Here is a 14955-nt window from a genome sequence, read left to right as displayed (position 1 = left end):
TTGCCGGCAATATGTCCATTAGACTCTCGTCTTTTACATCATTTTGTGTTAGAAAAATAGGAAGACAGGTAACAGTATTTATTTTAAGTAGTCACATACAACAAATGCAAATATATCAAAGAAAATATTTTCAGTTTTTAAATCGTACTTCTGTCATTGTTCAACAAACTCGACATTTACAAGTTCATGAACATATCGCATATACTTTATTGAAAAATAGTGGAATTCCAACTCCGCCTTTTGGAGTAGCCAAAACTCCAGACGAGGCTGCCAAGATAGCAGCTGATCTTAAGACAAAAGATATTGTTCTGAAAGCTCAAGTTCTTGCTGGAGGACGTGGAATGGGGCACTTTAAAGATACCAACGTTAGCGGTGTAGTTATGTGTGAAACGTGAGTCAATTAAATCACCTCTATTATAATGTTATTATATTTATGATACACTGTATTTGACATATATTTTTAGGCCTGAACAAGCAAAGACTTTGACTAATAATATGATAGGTAAATTGTTAATAACTAAACAAACTGGAGAAGCTGGTAGAATTTGTAATTCAGTAATGGTGACAACACGTATGTTCCCACGTAAAGAATATTATATGGCAGTAATGTTGGAACAATCTTTTGATGTAAATTGCAACGTTTCATTATAACTAGACTGTGGATCTTTGTACAAATTCATATTTTTATTGGTACAGATAAAGAGTTTTAACTTGAAAGAAGGTTTTATTTTCTGAATGTCATAACATTTGTTTTCCTTTTGATAATTTATGTAATTTTGTGTTTGTGCACATTCTTGTATAGCTTTATATAAGTGCATAAATATCTGCAGTCTAATTGTAACTATAGTTGAATTTATTATTAAAAGTAAAAATTAAATATGATTTTTAGGGTCCTGTTGTAATTGTATCTAAACAGGGCGGTGTAAATATCGAAGACATCGCTGCCACGAATCCGGAAGCTATATCGTATACACCAGTGAATATCATGAAAGGTTTATCACTTGAACAAATAAATCAAGTTGTGGATAACTTAGGTATAGAAGGAGAGGAGAGGAAGATTACATCGTTAATTATTTGTAATCTCTACGAGTTGTTCATCGAGAAAGATGCATTATTACTTGAAATTAATCCATTTGCATTAGATATTTGCGGAGAATGTATGTTGTAAAAAAGAATTCAATGAATTCATTTTATTAAATTAAAGATAGTTAATAACATAAGTATTACGTATTTTCAGATTTTGCCTTAGATTGTAAATGTTCTTTTGACGACAGTTCAGAGTTCAGACAAAAGGAACTATTTGCACTGCAAGATTTCACACAACTAGATCCTAACGAAGTCCAAGCATCTAAGTTTAATTTAAGCTATATAGCTTTAGATGGAAATATAGGGTGTATGGTAAATGGTGCTGGATTGGCGATGGCTACTATGGATTTAATAAAATACAATGGCGGTATGCCAGCTAATTTTTTAGATGTGGGTGGTAGTGCCACTGAAGAAGCTGTGATGGAAGCTTTTAAAATAATAATTTCTGATCCGAAGGTACTTAAAATTTAAAACAAGTAATATTCGAATTATATCTTTTGCCAGTAAGTTTGAAAATACGTAATGTAAGGTTTAAAACCATTTTACCAATTTTTAGGTAGAAGCAATTTTCGTAAATATATTTGGTGGTATTATGAGATGTGATATAATCGCGAAAGGTATTATCAATGCGTCCAAAGAGTTACAGTTGAATATTCCCGTAGTTGTAAGACTGCAGGTAATTTATCACTAATACATGAGGAAAAATTATACACAATTTTTTTATACTAGTCTAATCTAATCATATAGGGAACTAACGTAGAAGAAGCTCATCGATTGATACGGGAAGCACAATTGAAAGTTATTTCCGTAGATGATTTTGCTCAAGCTGCTGAATCGGTTGTAAAATTATCTTTAATAATAAAAGCTGCAAATTCTATGAACTTGGACATTTCTTTCACATCCAAAGAAACATCGGCAGAAAAGTCTAAAGTCGGAAGCAAGAAGAAGTAAAAGTGAAATAAATTTTTATATTTTTAGACACAATTTGAAAGATATATTACATACATAGATATAATTATTATGTTCGTTTTATTTTATATTTATTATTTTATATCTGACAACAAAAGTTGGATATTATAAAATATTAGATGTCTTTCCTTTTTGACCTTTTTTATATTATATAAATTTATGTGGATGTAAATATGTTTGTAAAGAATAAATATTTTTTTCGAAATTTATAATATAATAATTTATTCTAGTTTCGAATATAATATATTATCTATATTATTTTGTATCATAATTTCTAAGAATTGTAATCATGAAATTGTTACTGCCAGTACTAAAAATGGTTTACTTTTCTTTAAATTTATATAGATTTAGGTATTTTATAATTATATGAATAACAAAGAATGCTTAATTTTGACTCAAGACTACTGAAAGATAAAATAGAATAATACTAGTGTTTAAATGGCGACAATAGAATTAAATTAACTATACAAAACAAACTAAATATATTTTTTTTCACATATAAATATAATAACTTTTACAGAACTTGTACAATGAACTTATTATTGAAATGTCATATCTATAATTAAAATGTCCCAAAATTGGAATACAGTAGTAGAGAGAAATCGAATGAGTAATTAAATCAGAAAAAATTCAAATAAACATAAAGAAGTGCTGCCATCGCGGCATCACCGTGGAGTTTGCGTCATGTTTTTACAGGAAACATCAAGGAAGGTGGGGACATGAAGGCGTAGACAGCGCAGCTTACATTTGGCACTTTTGGCAGTCCACTGCCACTGCTTTAGTAAGATGGCCACCATGTTGTCTCGGACTATCTCAATCGTTGAAAATTTTACCCGATTCAATGGGTCAAAGGTACATTAAATATTCTATTTTTCGTGTCGTACTATATTATTTGTTCACGATAATTCCTATTCATTTATGTCATTTTATTCCATTTTCACGAATCCATCGATATTTACGCCAATAATTCATAAGTGGTATAATCACCATATTAGATATCTGTAGTCTGCTAAATTGAGCGCCAGGGTCAAGCGATTCGAAGCCAAAGATTGTGGCCTTGCACTAAACCAAGTTTTTTTTACGAAATATGAATATGACAGTTGTGCAATATGAGCGTGGACATTTTCACAATCAACCTTTGATTCGTTGGTCATTGACTCTGTTCTGTACATTCGTATTTAATTAATATTTATTCAATTACGTGAAAAATGACACTACTTGTCAAACTATCAAGAACTGTCATTCTTTTTGAAAATTTGAAATTCGAATAATCGATTATCATCACTATTGATTACTTCGTTTTGTTACGAAGTTACTCTTTTTTTTTTAAAAAAAGTGTTTTGGCATTTTTTTTATCATCTTCAGTATTCAATTTTATATCATTTGTTTTCAATAACTATACTCACTGTTTGTTATTTTCTCTTGTTTTGATTAGTTAGAGTATTTCTTTACCAAAGACAAAATAAAGTACAAGTGCCAAGTATGTGATTAGAAGTATGTGGGTCATTACCATTGATTGATCTTTGTACTTCTTTGCTCTTCTTCTTTATGTTCTTCTGTATTAAACAATTAATGTCTATTATTATCATATATGTTACACAAGCTTTATTTATTGTTATTGATCCATTTTTGCTATTTCATTTATATAGATACTGGGATGCAAAACCAACTTAGTAAAGCAATCAGTCAGGAATTTGAATGTTCATGAACACATCAGTTACAGTTTATTAAATGAAGCTGGAGTTCCAACTCCTAAATTTGGAGTTGCTAAAACTGCAGATGAAGCTGCCAAACTTGCTGCTGATTTGAAGACTAAAGATATTGTTTTGAAGGCACAAGTCTTAGCTGGTGGTAGAGGAAAGGGACATTTTAAAGGAACTAGCATTAGTGGTGTAAAGATGTGTGAAACGTAAGTTATTATGCTCAGGTGATGATAGATATGTATGCTTTGCATTACATTAATTTTTCTTTTTTTTTATAGACCAGAAGAAGCAAAAAAATTAGCCAGTCAAATGTTAGGTAAATTGCTAATTACTAAACAGACAGGTGAAGCAGGTAGGATATGCAATGCAGTGATGGTTACACAACGTATGTTTCCTCGTAAAGAATACTATCTTGCAGTTATGATGGAAAGAGCCTTTGGTGTAAGTTGCTAAATAAATGTAATTTCAATGAATGGAAGAGCAGCTTATATAATTAAAAAATTTTTTATTTGAGGGTCCAGTCATAATAGCTTCAAGTCAAGGTGGTGTAAATATTGAGGAGGTTGCTGCAACAAATCCTAGTGCTATCATGTATGAGCCCATTGATATACATAAGGGTATTACGAAAGAGCAAGCAGATCGAATTGTTGTTAAACTTGGACTTCAGAATGTTAAAGATTATATTTCTAACATCATCATGAACCTGTATAAGATGTTTCTTAAGAAAGATGCTCTTTTATTAGAAGTGAATCCTTTAGCAGAAGATGTTAATGGAGAATGTAAGTTCAATCTTAAAAATTTATAATTCACTATACATTATAAAGAGTAACATTTAAAAATTGCATTCTTTAATATACAGATTTTGCTTTGGACTGCAAGTGCAGATTTGATGATAATGCTGAATTTAGGCAAAAAGAACTATTTTCCTTAAGAGATTGGAGTCAGGAAGATACTAAAGAAGTTGAAGCTGCTAAATATGATTTAAATTACATTGCACTTGATGGTAACATTGGTTGTATGGTAAATGGAGCTGGTTTAGCTATGGCTACTATGGACATCATAAAATTGCATGGAGGTGAACCAGCTAATTTCTTAGATGTAGGCGGTGGTGCGTCTACATCTGCTGTGAAAGAAGCATTTAAAATAATTACATCAGATTCACGAGTGGGTTCACATAACATAGATTCTATTATTTCTAATATTGATAAGAGTGATAAATATTCTTTTTTTATATCAATTATAGGTCCACGCTCTTTTGGTTAACATATTTGGTGGAATAATGAGATGTGATGTTATCGCAGAGGGAATTATTGCTGCAACTAAAGAACTTAGCTTAAAAATTCCTGTTGTTGTTCGATTACAGGTATAATTCTAAATACATATTAATACTTTATTGGAGTAATTGACATAAATTTAATTTTATATGATTTTGTTGCCATTTCAGGGTACAAATGTAGACGAAGCAAAAGCTCTTATTGCAAATGCAGGTTTAAAAATTGTACCAATAGATGATCTTGATGAAGCTGCCCGAGTTGCGGTTAAATTATCAACGATTGTTAAATTAGCACAATCTGAAAATCTTAGCGTTAATTTTGAAATACCTTCGATTTCATAAATATAGTAAAAATTGTTATTTGCATATTATCAAAAGAACTTCGAGGGTATATTCATATTGCTAAATGTTTGGAACAACATTTGAAAGTAATAACTAGATTAATAATTTCGAATGTCACATCTGTGTTGTCTTTAGAATTACATTTGAGTACTTCACATATGTTTTTATTATAAGTGGAATGGAAAGAAAGTTCATTGAAGCTTTTGTTTTGCTCGATGTTTGAAACATTTATATTCTCTTTAAAAAGAGATGAATGTGATCGTAATTTTTAATTACGGATTTGTACATTTGAGAAAAAAAACTAAACCTGTATTTAATTACGATCTTCTACATCTAAAATATTGCAAAAAATACTAGACAATTGGATTACTTCCTTCTCAATGCAAGCACAAATTCGTTCCCAAGAAGTACGCAGACTTCTTCAAGAATGTAATTTATTGCTTACCCAATTAACGGGGGTTTCTGTGATTCAGTATTAAAATTAAGTTATACAATATACACTTACTGACATAGCTATATCTTTTGCACGAAAGTGTACTCGATATTCTTTCACAACTTACATATATGTTAACAAAAAGTACATGACTACTGCTGTCCAAAAAAAGGAAACCTTTTATATAATCATCCACAAAAAATTGTTATAATTGAGATATTACGCGAGATATGATTGTCATATCTCATTTGAAAAGAAAAAAGGGCCTGTTTAATGTAATATAGACATATGTAGTTATATGTATACATATATAAATTATTTTACGTAATTTTGATTTGTTTTTATTTTATTAATGAATCGAAAATAAGATGATGCTCACGTTTCTTGCTTCCCTGAAACATAATATCATTGCGAAATAATCAGATTACAACGTATCAGTATTATGATATGATATGGTGATGATATAGTAATGAAATAATTATGATATAGTATTGTTGCATCTATGTTTACATATATATGTATATAAATATATATATATATATATTACAAAATATATCTCATCGTTAAATAAATTATATTATTATTTAATTTATTGGAAGAAATTTGTACAAAAAAGAAAGTTATCGATTAGTAAATGTAATATTATTTTAAATATAACATAAAAATATTTCAAATAAAATTTATCATATTCCTTCAAGTGTGAAATCTTTTAAAAGTATTTTTGCTTAAATGCAACTATTATGATTGGTAATAATTATTTTCTTCAATAAAAATATGCTATTATTATAAGACGACTGTTCTTTTCATTTATCTACAAATTTAATTTAAAGTATTTGAAAAGAAATATCAGAGGAAATATATAGTAACATTCGTAGTTCGTTTTTAATTTAAGATCTTTTGAAGTTGGCCTTCCTGTTTGATGCTCAATTTATTTGCGATTGGTAGTAACAATCAGGGACAGGGGTTATTCATTTTGAATATCGTGTAATGTATTATAACGAAATCTTCTAAAGTCGCTTATTTTCTTATATTTTTCAATTTGTATCCTTAATATTTACAAAATGGTGAGAACAAAGGCGGATCGCGTCCCTACAAGAGGTAAAACAAATTGTTAAAAATTCACCTTTTTTCAGTAAATTATTTAAAAAATTTCTTTCGTTTCTTTGTTATTTCATTTCAGTTGGTTTTGATTGTTAATTTAAACTTGTATTATTATGTTTGATAAATATTTTGTAGTTTTATTCAAGTTATATTATTATTTTTAATTGTTAGAGTACCAGAAGATAATTAATTTTACGAAAGTTTCATTAATATTTATTATTAGTAGCTGTTGGTAGCAAAGCACCACATAAAACTACGAAAAGTACACCAGTTAAGAAATCAGGTAGCAGTAGCAAAGGTAAGATTTATAATTTTATTAAATTAAAGGTATAGTTTCAAAATTTAAAACAATCGTAATTTTAGGAAAGAGTTATTCAGGTGGTAATCCGTATCATCCAAGGGAAACTCCAGAATGGCAGAAGCCTATTACATGTTTTCTCAACCAAGGTTCTGTGAATCAATCCGAAAATTTGTCAAAAGCTCAGGTATATAATGATGGTATTACCAATAAATATATTTAGATAATAAAACACATTATTTTAAATAATAGGGAGCTGCTGATGGAGGTCCTAGCCAAGTAGTAAAAAATGAGTCGGACTAAAGATGTGCAACATTGTTGTTAAATTGTTATGGTATTATCATAGTGTTATTTGTCAGTACAAAAGGTTATTTATTTCTTTAAACCAGTTTGGGTATAAGTATTTTATATTTTATTACAATGAACAGCAAAGAATTTTTAATTTAAACTAACATGAGACAAGTAAAAAGATAAGAATGAGCAACACAAGCATCTAAATGCTGAAAGTAGAATTAAATTAAGTAAATTAAATACAAAGCAGACTAAATATATTTTTTTACTCAACATTTGAAATGTGATCAATATCATAAGTATAGTATTTATAATTTAAAAGACAATATTGTAGTATGTCTAAATAAAATTATCATAAATGAAGGATCATTTATTTTACAACCTAATAGGATTAACCTTTTTTATTTAACTCTTTAGATCGCAGATACAATTATCGTCATTCGAACTTGTAAAAGAATATCAAAGTGTAAAAATCCATTTAAGCGAAGTAAAACGCGTCAGAGAGAAATGAACCAATCGTGAAGCTATATTGCGATGTTTCTTTTCAGCGGTTATTATTTGATAGAGTTTAGGAACGCAATTTCCTATCAAAATTTTGGCAGTCCAAGTTGCGGTAAAGTTTCGCAGTATTGAAATGCTGCCGACAGTGAAATTTCATTAAAATACAGTTTCTAACGCGATTTTCTATCGAATAAACGTAACCAAGTTCAGTGTCGTCTGCTTCGACGGAACTTCGTAATTTTTTTTTCTTTTCGTTTTATTATAACGTAAAATATTGGAACGACAACTGTAACCGGCTGTAAAAAAGTTTTCAATCATGGCTAGTGTTTCCTATCAAATTGCAAACCTGCTAGAAAAGGTATTTGACATATTTTTTGAAATATATGCTGAAAATCCTATCGTTTTTTATTCTGAGATAAAATTGATGAGGATGTTAACACTTGATCCGGTGATGATATTGAAGTTCTACATAACCTCGCTTTATTGTTTAAAAAAATATGCAATTATTCTTATAAGCAATGATTTTCTAATTTTGAGTACGAATAACGATATTATGCTTGTTCAATATTATTTTTTTTTTAATTACAATATAATATTTTGTCATTATATACTTTACATGGCCAAAAATGTACAGATTCATGAATTCATTGTCAGCAAGAAACAAAGGTGTTTTCAGCTGTCACTAAGATAATATTATATATGTATTGTTTTTATCTTTCATTGGAATAATCCAAAGTTTTATATATGTATAATGATTATTAGTTGATATATTGTTTATTATTAGTAATTTGATTAGTTTAATATATATTTTATTATCAAATGGAACAATACATTCTTTGCTTATTTTTATAAGTAATTTTAATTGCAAAATATTATTCATTGTTTTGGTTTTATATCGATGTTTTAACTCATATTTTATTGTCTTAGATGACATCCACCGATAAGGACTTCAGATTTATGGCAACCAATGATTTAATGAGCGAACTCCAAAAAGACAATATTAAACTGGATGATGATTCAGAACGTAAAGTTGTGAAAATGCTTCTAAAACTGTTAGAGGATAAAAATGGAGAAGTACAAAATCTTGCTGTAAAATGGTACACTTATATTTAGATTTAGATGTGAATTTTTTGGTTTGAAATTTCATAATAATATTGTGTGTTAATTTTTAGCATTAGTTGTTTTTCTTTAAAAATTGAATATATGTAATTGCTTGTGTGTTCGAAACGCATATTATGTTTGCAAGATTTTCTTTGTATTTGGACACGATTACAGAAACGTGTCCGATTTCAGTTTGGGCCCACTAGTCAATAAGGTAAAGGAGTACCAGGTGGAAACTATTGTAGATGCCTTATGCATTAACATGGTATCAGATAAAGAACAATTAAGGGATATTTCCAGTATTGGATTGAAGACTGTAATATCTGAGCTTCCTTTGGGATCCAGTGCACTTGTCGCGAATGTTTGTAAACGAATAACCGGCCGACTAAGTAGTGCTATAGAAAAAGTAATTAATGTTTTCAAACTTATAATAACTCATCTCAAAGTCGTTAATAATATTTTATATAACATATTCAGAATAAAAGAAATAATTCTTTATTACATACAGCAGGAGGATGTATCCGTACAACTCGAAGCACTCGATATTATGGCCGATTTATTGTCTCGATTTGGTGCTTTGCTAATTACGTTCCATTCCACTATTTTGGCCGCATTGTTGCCGCAACTTTCTTCTCCTCGTCAAGCAGTTAGAAAGCGTACTATAATAGCATTGAGTCACCTCCTAACTTCAAGCAACAATTATCTGTACAATAAACTAGTAGATCATCTACTTGAAGGACTTTATACTCAAACAGCAAAAAATGTAATACGTACTTATATACAATGCATTGCTTCCATTTGGTAAGTATTTTTATGACTAATCACTATGCATTTTTTTCTATATAAATCCTATTTTTATTGTCAAATTTCAGTCGTCAAGCAGGTCACAGATTTGGAGAGCAAATAGAAAAAGTTATGCCATTAATTGTACAGTATAGTAACGAGGATGATGATGAGTTGAGAGAGTATTGTTTGCAAGCATTTGAATCTTTTGTATACAGATGCCCTAAAGAAATTACTCCACATATAAATAAAGTGCGGACACTTTCTTAAGTAATTTTAACATTTTAGATTCATTAGAATTATTCATAAATTTGCGTTAAATTCTATTTCTTTGCTAGATTATAGAAATCTGTTTGGTTTACATTACATATGACCCAAATTACAATTACGATGATGATATGAACGAAATGTCCGATGCAGAAGATATTATGATGGAAGTAGAAGAAGATGGAGAAGAGGACGCGGAAGACGAATATTCAGATGATGATGACATGAGTTGGAAAGTTCGTAGGGCAGCTGCAAAGTGCCTGGAAGCTGTTGTGTCTAGTAGACGGGAGCTTCTTCCCGAACTTTATAAAGTTGTTTCTCCGGCTTTGATTTCAAGATTTAAAGGTATCTTTCGCATACAGTAAAAACAGTTCAATAGAAAATTAATGTTATTTAAATTGTTACTAATACAGCTATATTTTTGTAGAAAGGGAGGAAAATGTAAAGTCTGATATTTTCCATGCATACATTGCACTTCTAAGACAAACAAGACCAGCTACTGGTGTGGCTCTTGATCCAGATGCAATGGAAGATGATGATGGACCTATTGCATTGCTACAGCAACAAGTCCCATTAATTGTGAAAGCTGTTCATCGTCAAATGAAAGAAAAAAGTATTAAAACGAGACAAGATTGTTTCTCACTGCTGAAAGAATTAGTGCTCGTATTGCCTGGTGCTTTAAGTAATCATATACCTGCGTTGATACCTGGTATACAATATTCTTTGGGAGACAAAAATTCTTCATCCAATATGAAGATTGATACATTGGCATTTGTACATACGTTATTGATAACTCATCAACCAGAAGTGTTTCACGCTCATATGGCAGTTTTAGCGCCACCGATTATATTAGCTGTCGGAGATCCATTTTATAAAATTACAGCAGAAGCATTGTTGGTATTACAACAACTTGTGCAAGTAATCAGGCCACATGGTAAACAAATCTGTTTGACTATATATTTATAAATGAATCAATAAAAAATTTATTTCGTTGTCATAAATATTATTTCAGATAAAACATGTTACTTTGATTTTACATCATTATCTGGGGAAATATATCGTTGCACGTTAATGAGACTGAGAACAGCAGACATCGATCAAGAAGTAAAGGAAAGAGCAATCGCATGCATGGGTCAAATTCTCGCACATTTTGGAGATACTTTGTCTGACGAATTGCATGTATGCCTTCCTATATTCCTGGATAGACTACGTAATGAGATCACTCGACTTACGACGGTGAAAGCCTTGACATGTATAGCAGCGTCTCCTCTAAGAGTAGATCTTAATCAAATTATGGTATGTACGCTATATTGTCTTTTACAGATTAATACTTCAGATTTTGTTTTGATAAACATTTTTATACTATTTTGATATTATTGTATTTGCTTCATTTTACTGTATTTTTTTTACAGGAAGAAGCAATTCCAATTCTTGGATCTTTTCTGAGAAAAAATCAACGGGCTTTAAAATTATGTTCTCTTCCACTTCTGGATACCTTGGTTCGAAACTATAGCTCTACTCTTCATGCTGATTTATTGGATAAGGTAATAAATAGGAAAATATTATAATAGAATATTTTTTTCATATTATAATAGAATATTTTATTAGGTTACTACAGAATTACCAGCATTATTAAACGAGACTGATTTACATATTGCGCAATTAACCCTTAATCTTCTCACCACCATAGCGAAGTTACATCCAGTTGCTCTTACAAGGGTTTCTGATAACATCCTTCCAGAAATATTAGTTCTGGTGAAGTCTCCACTTTTACAAGGTAATGTATATTTAAATACTTAATTAAAAAATATGTAAGATATATATGTATAATAAAAATATTAATAATGAATTCTTCTTCATGTGTTAGGTGTGGCTTTGAATTCGATGTTGGAATTTTTCCAAGCACTAGTACAAGCAGATATACCAGGTCTTGGTTACAGAGAATTGCTCTCAATGTTGTTAGCTCCTGTCAGTCAATCTGTACTTCACAAACAAGCTTATCATTCCCTCGCAAAATGTGCAGCTGCATTAACAATCACATGGCATCAAGAAGCTCAAGCGGTGGTCGAGCAATTTCTGAAAGACGTTCAAAATCCTCAAAGTGATGCGCAGCATATTTTTGCATTATTGGTTATTGGTGAAATAGGTAGACATGTGTAAGTATATATTATTATGTCGATTTCAAATTGTTCACGTCACTTAAATTATTTTCTATTTAGGGATTTGAGTGAAATCAGTTCTCTGAAACATATAATTTTGAATTCATTCTCTTCCCATTCAGAGGAGGTAAAATCAGCAGCTAGTTATACATTGGGTAACATAGCTGTTGGTAATCTTCCAAAATACTTGCCATTCATTTTGAAAGAAATCGAGGCACAACCAAAGCGTCAATATCTTCTTTTACATTCGTTGAAAGAGGTAACCTTCATTAAATATTTTAAGCTTTGTTTTATTTTCATTTAAAACTTTGAAAATTTAATGGCTTGCAGATAATTACATGTCAATCTGCTAGTCCATCCGGGGTGTCTCATTTGCAAAATTTCGTGCCTTCGATTTGGATGCTTTTGTATAGGCATTGTGAATGCACGGAAGAAGGTACCCGTAACGTTGTAGCAGAGTGCCTAGGAAAACTTACATTGATCGATCCCGCTACTTTACTGCCAAGATTACAAGAGTCATTAAAATCAACATCTGCTCTTTTGAGAACTACTACAGTTACTGCTGTTAAATTTACTATTTCTGACCAGGTATTTCATACATCGGTTTTACTTGTTAAAATAAATTACTTAATTCTTTATGAAATTCTTTGCAGCCACAACAAATCGATGCTATGTTAAAACAACGTATGGATAGTTTCTTAGTTGCTTTGGAAGATCCCGATTTGAATGTCAGAAGGGTAGCTTTAGTTGCATTTAATTCAGCAGCACACAATAAACCAATGCTCATAAGAGATTTATTAGATTCCGTGTTACCACATCTTTACGCTGAAACTAAGATAAAGGTATTCGACAAGGAACAATTTAATTAATTATCATTATTTAATTAATTATTTATTGAATAATTATTTTACGTGTATGAAATAATTTAAATGTAGAAAGAACTAATAAGAGAGGTGGAAATGGGTCCCTTCAAACATACAGTAGATGATGGCTTAGATCTCAGAAAGGCAGCATTCGAGTGCATGTATACATTACTCGACTCTTGTTTGGATCGTCTCGATGTTTTCGAATTTTTAAATCACGTTGAGAATGGTCTCAGAGATCATTATGACATTAAGATGTTAACTTATCTAATGACTGCGAGACTTGCTCAATTATGTCCTACAGCAGTTTTGCAGAGTAAGTATGTAGTATAAATTATAAATTGATTGATTTTTATTAATGAAATATTGAATCATATGTAGGGTTAGAACGATTAGTTGAACCATTAAAAAGCACTTGTACACTGAAGGTAAAAGCAAATTCAGTCAAACAGGAATATGAAAAACAAGATGAACTTAAACGTTCGGCATTAAGAGCCGTGGCAGCATTGTTAACTATTCCAGATGCTGGTAAAAAATCATTTTTTTACGCATCAGTATTAATTTTGTTGTTTGATTCCTTAATCTTTTTCTCTTTTCTTAGATAAAAATCCATCATTGAGCGAGTTTGTAACGCAGATCAAATCGACGCCCGACTTACAACCACTTTTTGAGATAATCCAAAAAGATTGTACTGGTAGTAATATGAATGAAACCAATGTGATGGATCAGAGCTAAAATGTCTATGATTTACTTTTTGTATTTTGCATAGATCGCTGTTAGCTAAGCATTCACGGTCATATTATTCATAGTTTATTTCTATACGTTATTTTTTCATTATTATCTTCGATCTGAACTGTAGTTTGAGATGAATGTGATTTCATGTAATACGTCATGTATAAATTATAAAATAAATTTGCCAATTGTAAGCATCTTATAATAATGATCTTTCCTTTAACAATAAATAATATGAAAAACAATGTTTTGGCTTAATTAATTCTGCTTTTATGAAGAAAAGAACACCAAAGATTGTTTTTCAATTGCACAAACCGACGTAAAAATTTATGATTAATGTGCTATCTTCTTACGCACGTATATGTTGCATTTGCTGACCTACTTATATGATTCATTAATAAATTTATTAGCAAGGCTAACTACTACTTTCCCTCCAAATAAACATGCATTTGCGAGCTGCAAGTTAAGAATCTTTAATTTTGGTAATTTAAAAATACATCACAAATTAATTACAATTCTCGCGTTAAAAAGTATACTTTGTACAAATATTATGCATGCCCATATGTTTCATGTAATGTTGAGTCATGCTATTAATATTATGATCGAAATGGAACATCTTTAGTGTCAGTAAAGACGTTCCAAAAATAAATGAAGCTTAAGGAATACACACTTCGGGGGTGGTACTTTGCCAAATATTTTGCGGTCGACAGCCTTTAATCTTACGTTACAGCTGTAATAATATAAAGCTTGATAATTTTGTCTTTAAGACCTGATAATAGTTACATTGATGGATAGTCATTCGATTTACCTGACATAATTGAAACTTCTTAATTTAAATATAATATGTTGAATCTAAAAAATAACGAAGATAAATTCATTTTTATATTTCTTTCTGCAATTATCTTTATCCTTGTGTAGTTAGAATTTCTTATAAATTTTCCTATCATTGTAAATTTATAAAATGTATTTTGAAAATAATTAGAAAAGATTTGAGAATTGTTTGTTTCTAGATTATAAGAAGCTTGGGTCAGTATTGCTATGTACCATATGGTA

The 14955-nt window shown here is 30.2% G+C and overlaps 4 protein-coding genes across 7 annotated transcripts; all 4 read left to right on the top strand.

Annotated features, from left to right (window-relative positions):
- The first annotated feature begins 11 nt into the window (after positions 1-11).
- LOC117157153 (succinate--CoA ligase [ADP-forming] subunit beta, mitochondrial-like) lies at positions 12-2102 on the top strand. 2 transcript variants are annotated; one of them, XM_033334939.2, is made up of 6 exons: positions 12-391; positions 465-627; positions 890-1157; positions 1238-1542; positions 1643-1762; positions 1834-2102. In XM_033334939.2, exons 1-6 carry the CDS (start codon positions 12-14, stop codon positions 2035-2037), a joined length of 1440 nt encoding a protein of 479 aa, XP_033190830.1. In that variant the 3' UTR covers positions 2038-2102. The 2 variants fall into 2 exon arrangements, with proteins under 2 accessions (XP_033190830.1, XP_033190831.1); XM_033334940.2 differs by having other exon boundaries at positions 1816-1967.
- Positions 2103-2749: 647 nt separating this feature from the next.
- Positions 2750-6134, top strand: ScsbetaA (Succinyl-coenzyme A synthetase beta subunit, ADP-forming). Its single transcript, XM_033334941.2, has 7 exons — positions 2750-2907; positions 3705-3964; positions 4037-4199; positions 4273-4537; positions 4618-4922; positions 5002-5121; positions 5203-6134. The coding sequence occupies exons 1-7, from the start codon at positions 2842-2844 to the stop codon at positions 5371-5373; spliced, it is 1350 nt and encodes a 449-aa protein (XP_033190832.1). The 5' UTR covers positions 2750-2841; the 3' UTR covers positions 5374-6134.
- Positions 6135-6758: 624 nt separating this feature from the next.
- LOC117157155 (PCNA-associated factor) lies at positions 6759-7859 on the top strand. 2 transcript variants are annotated; one of them, XM_033334943.2, is made up of 4 exons: positions 6759-6904; positions 7134-7205; positions 7271-7392; positions 7458-7859. In XM_033334943.2, exons 1-4 carry the CDS (start codon positions 6868-6870, stop codon positions 7506-7508), a joined length of 282 nt encoding a protein of 93 aa, XP_033190834.1. In that variant the 5' UTR covers positions 6759-6867; the 3' UTR covers positions 7509-7859. The 2 variants fall into 2 exon arrangements, with proteins under 2 accessions (XP_033190834.1, XP_076481001.1); XM_076624886.1 differs by having other exon boundaries at positions 7131-7205.
- A 224-nt stretch (positions 7860-8083) lies between these two features.
- Cand1 (Cullin-associated and neddylation-dissociated 1) lies at positions 8084-14147 on the top strand. 2 transcript variants are annotated; one of them, XM_033334937.2, is made up of 17 exons: positions 8084-8355; positions 8925-9094; positions 9291-9504; positions 9607-9899; positions 9971-10133; positions 10220-10493; positions 10576-11082; positions 11161-11444; positions 11561-11692; positions 11757-11925; positions 12016-12304; positions 12368-12566; positions 12638-12895; positions 12961-13149; positions 13243-13486; positions 13552-13698; positions 13772-14147. In XM_033334937.2, exons 1-17 carry the CDS (start codon positions 8314-8316, stop codon positions 13903-13905), a joined length of 3708 nt encoding a protein of 1235 aa, XP_033190828.1. In that variant the 5' UTR covers positions 8084-8313; the 3' UTR covers positions 13906-14147. The 2 variants fall into 2 exon arrangements, with proteins under 2 accessions (XP_033190828.1, XP_033190829.1); XM_033334938.2 differs by lacking the exon at positions 8084-8355 and having other exon boundaries at positions 8955-9094; positions 9273-9504.
- Positions 14148-14955: the final 808 nt, after the last annotated feature.

This window comes from Bombus vancouverensis, chromosome 15 (genome assembly GCF_051014615.1).
Source record: "Bombus vancouverensis nearcticus chromosome 15, iyBomVanc1_principal, whole genome shotgun sequence".
Classification (NCBI taxonomy): domain Eukaryota; kingdom Metazoa; phylum Arthropoda; class Insecta; order Hymenoptera; family Apidae; genus Bombus; species Bombus vancouverensis.
This window is presented reverse-complemented; position numbering and strand designations above follow the sequence as displayed.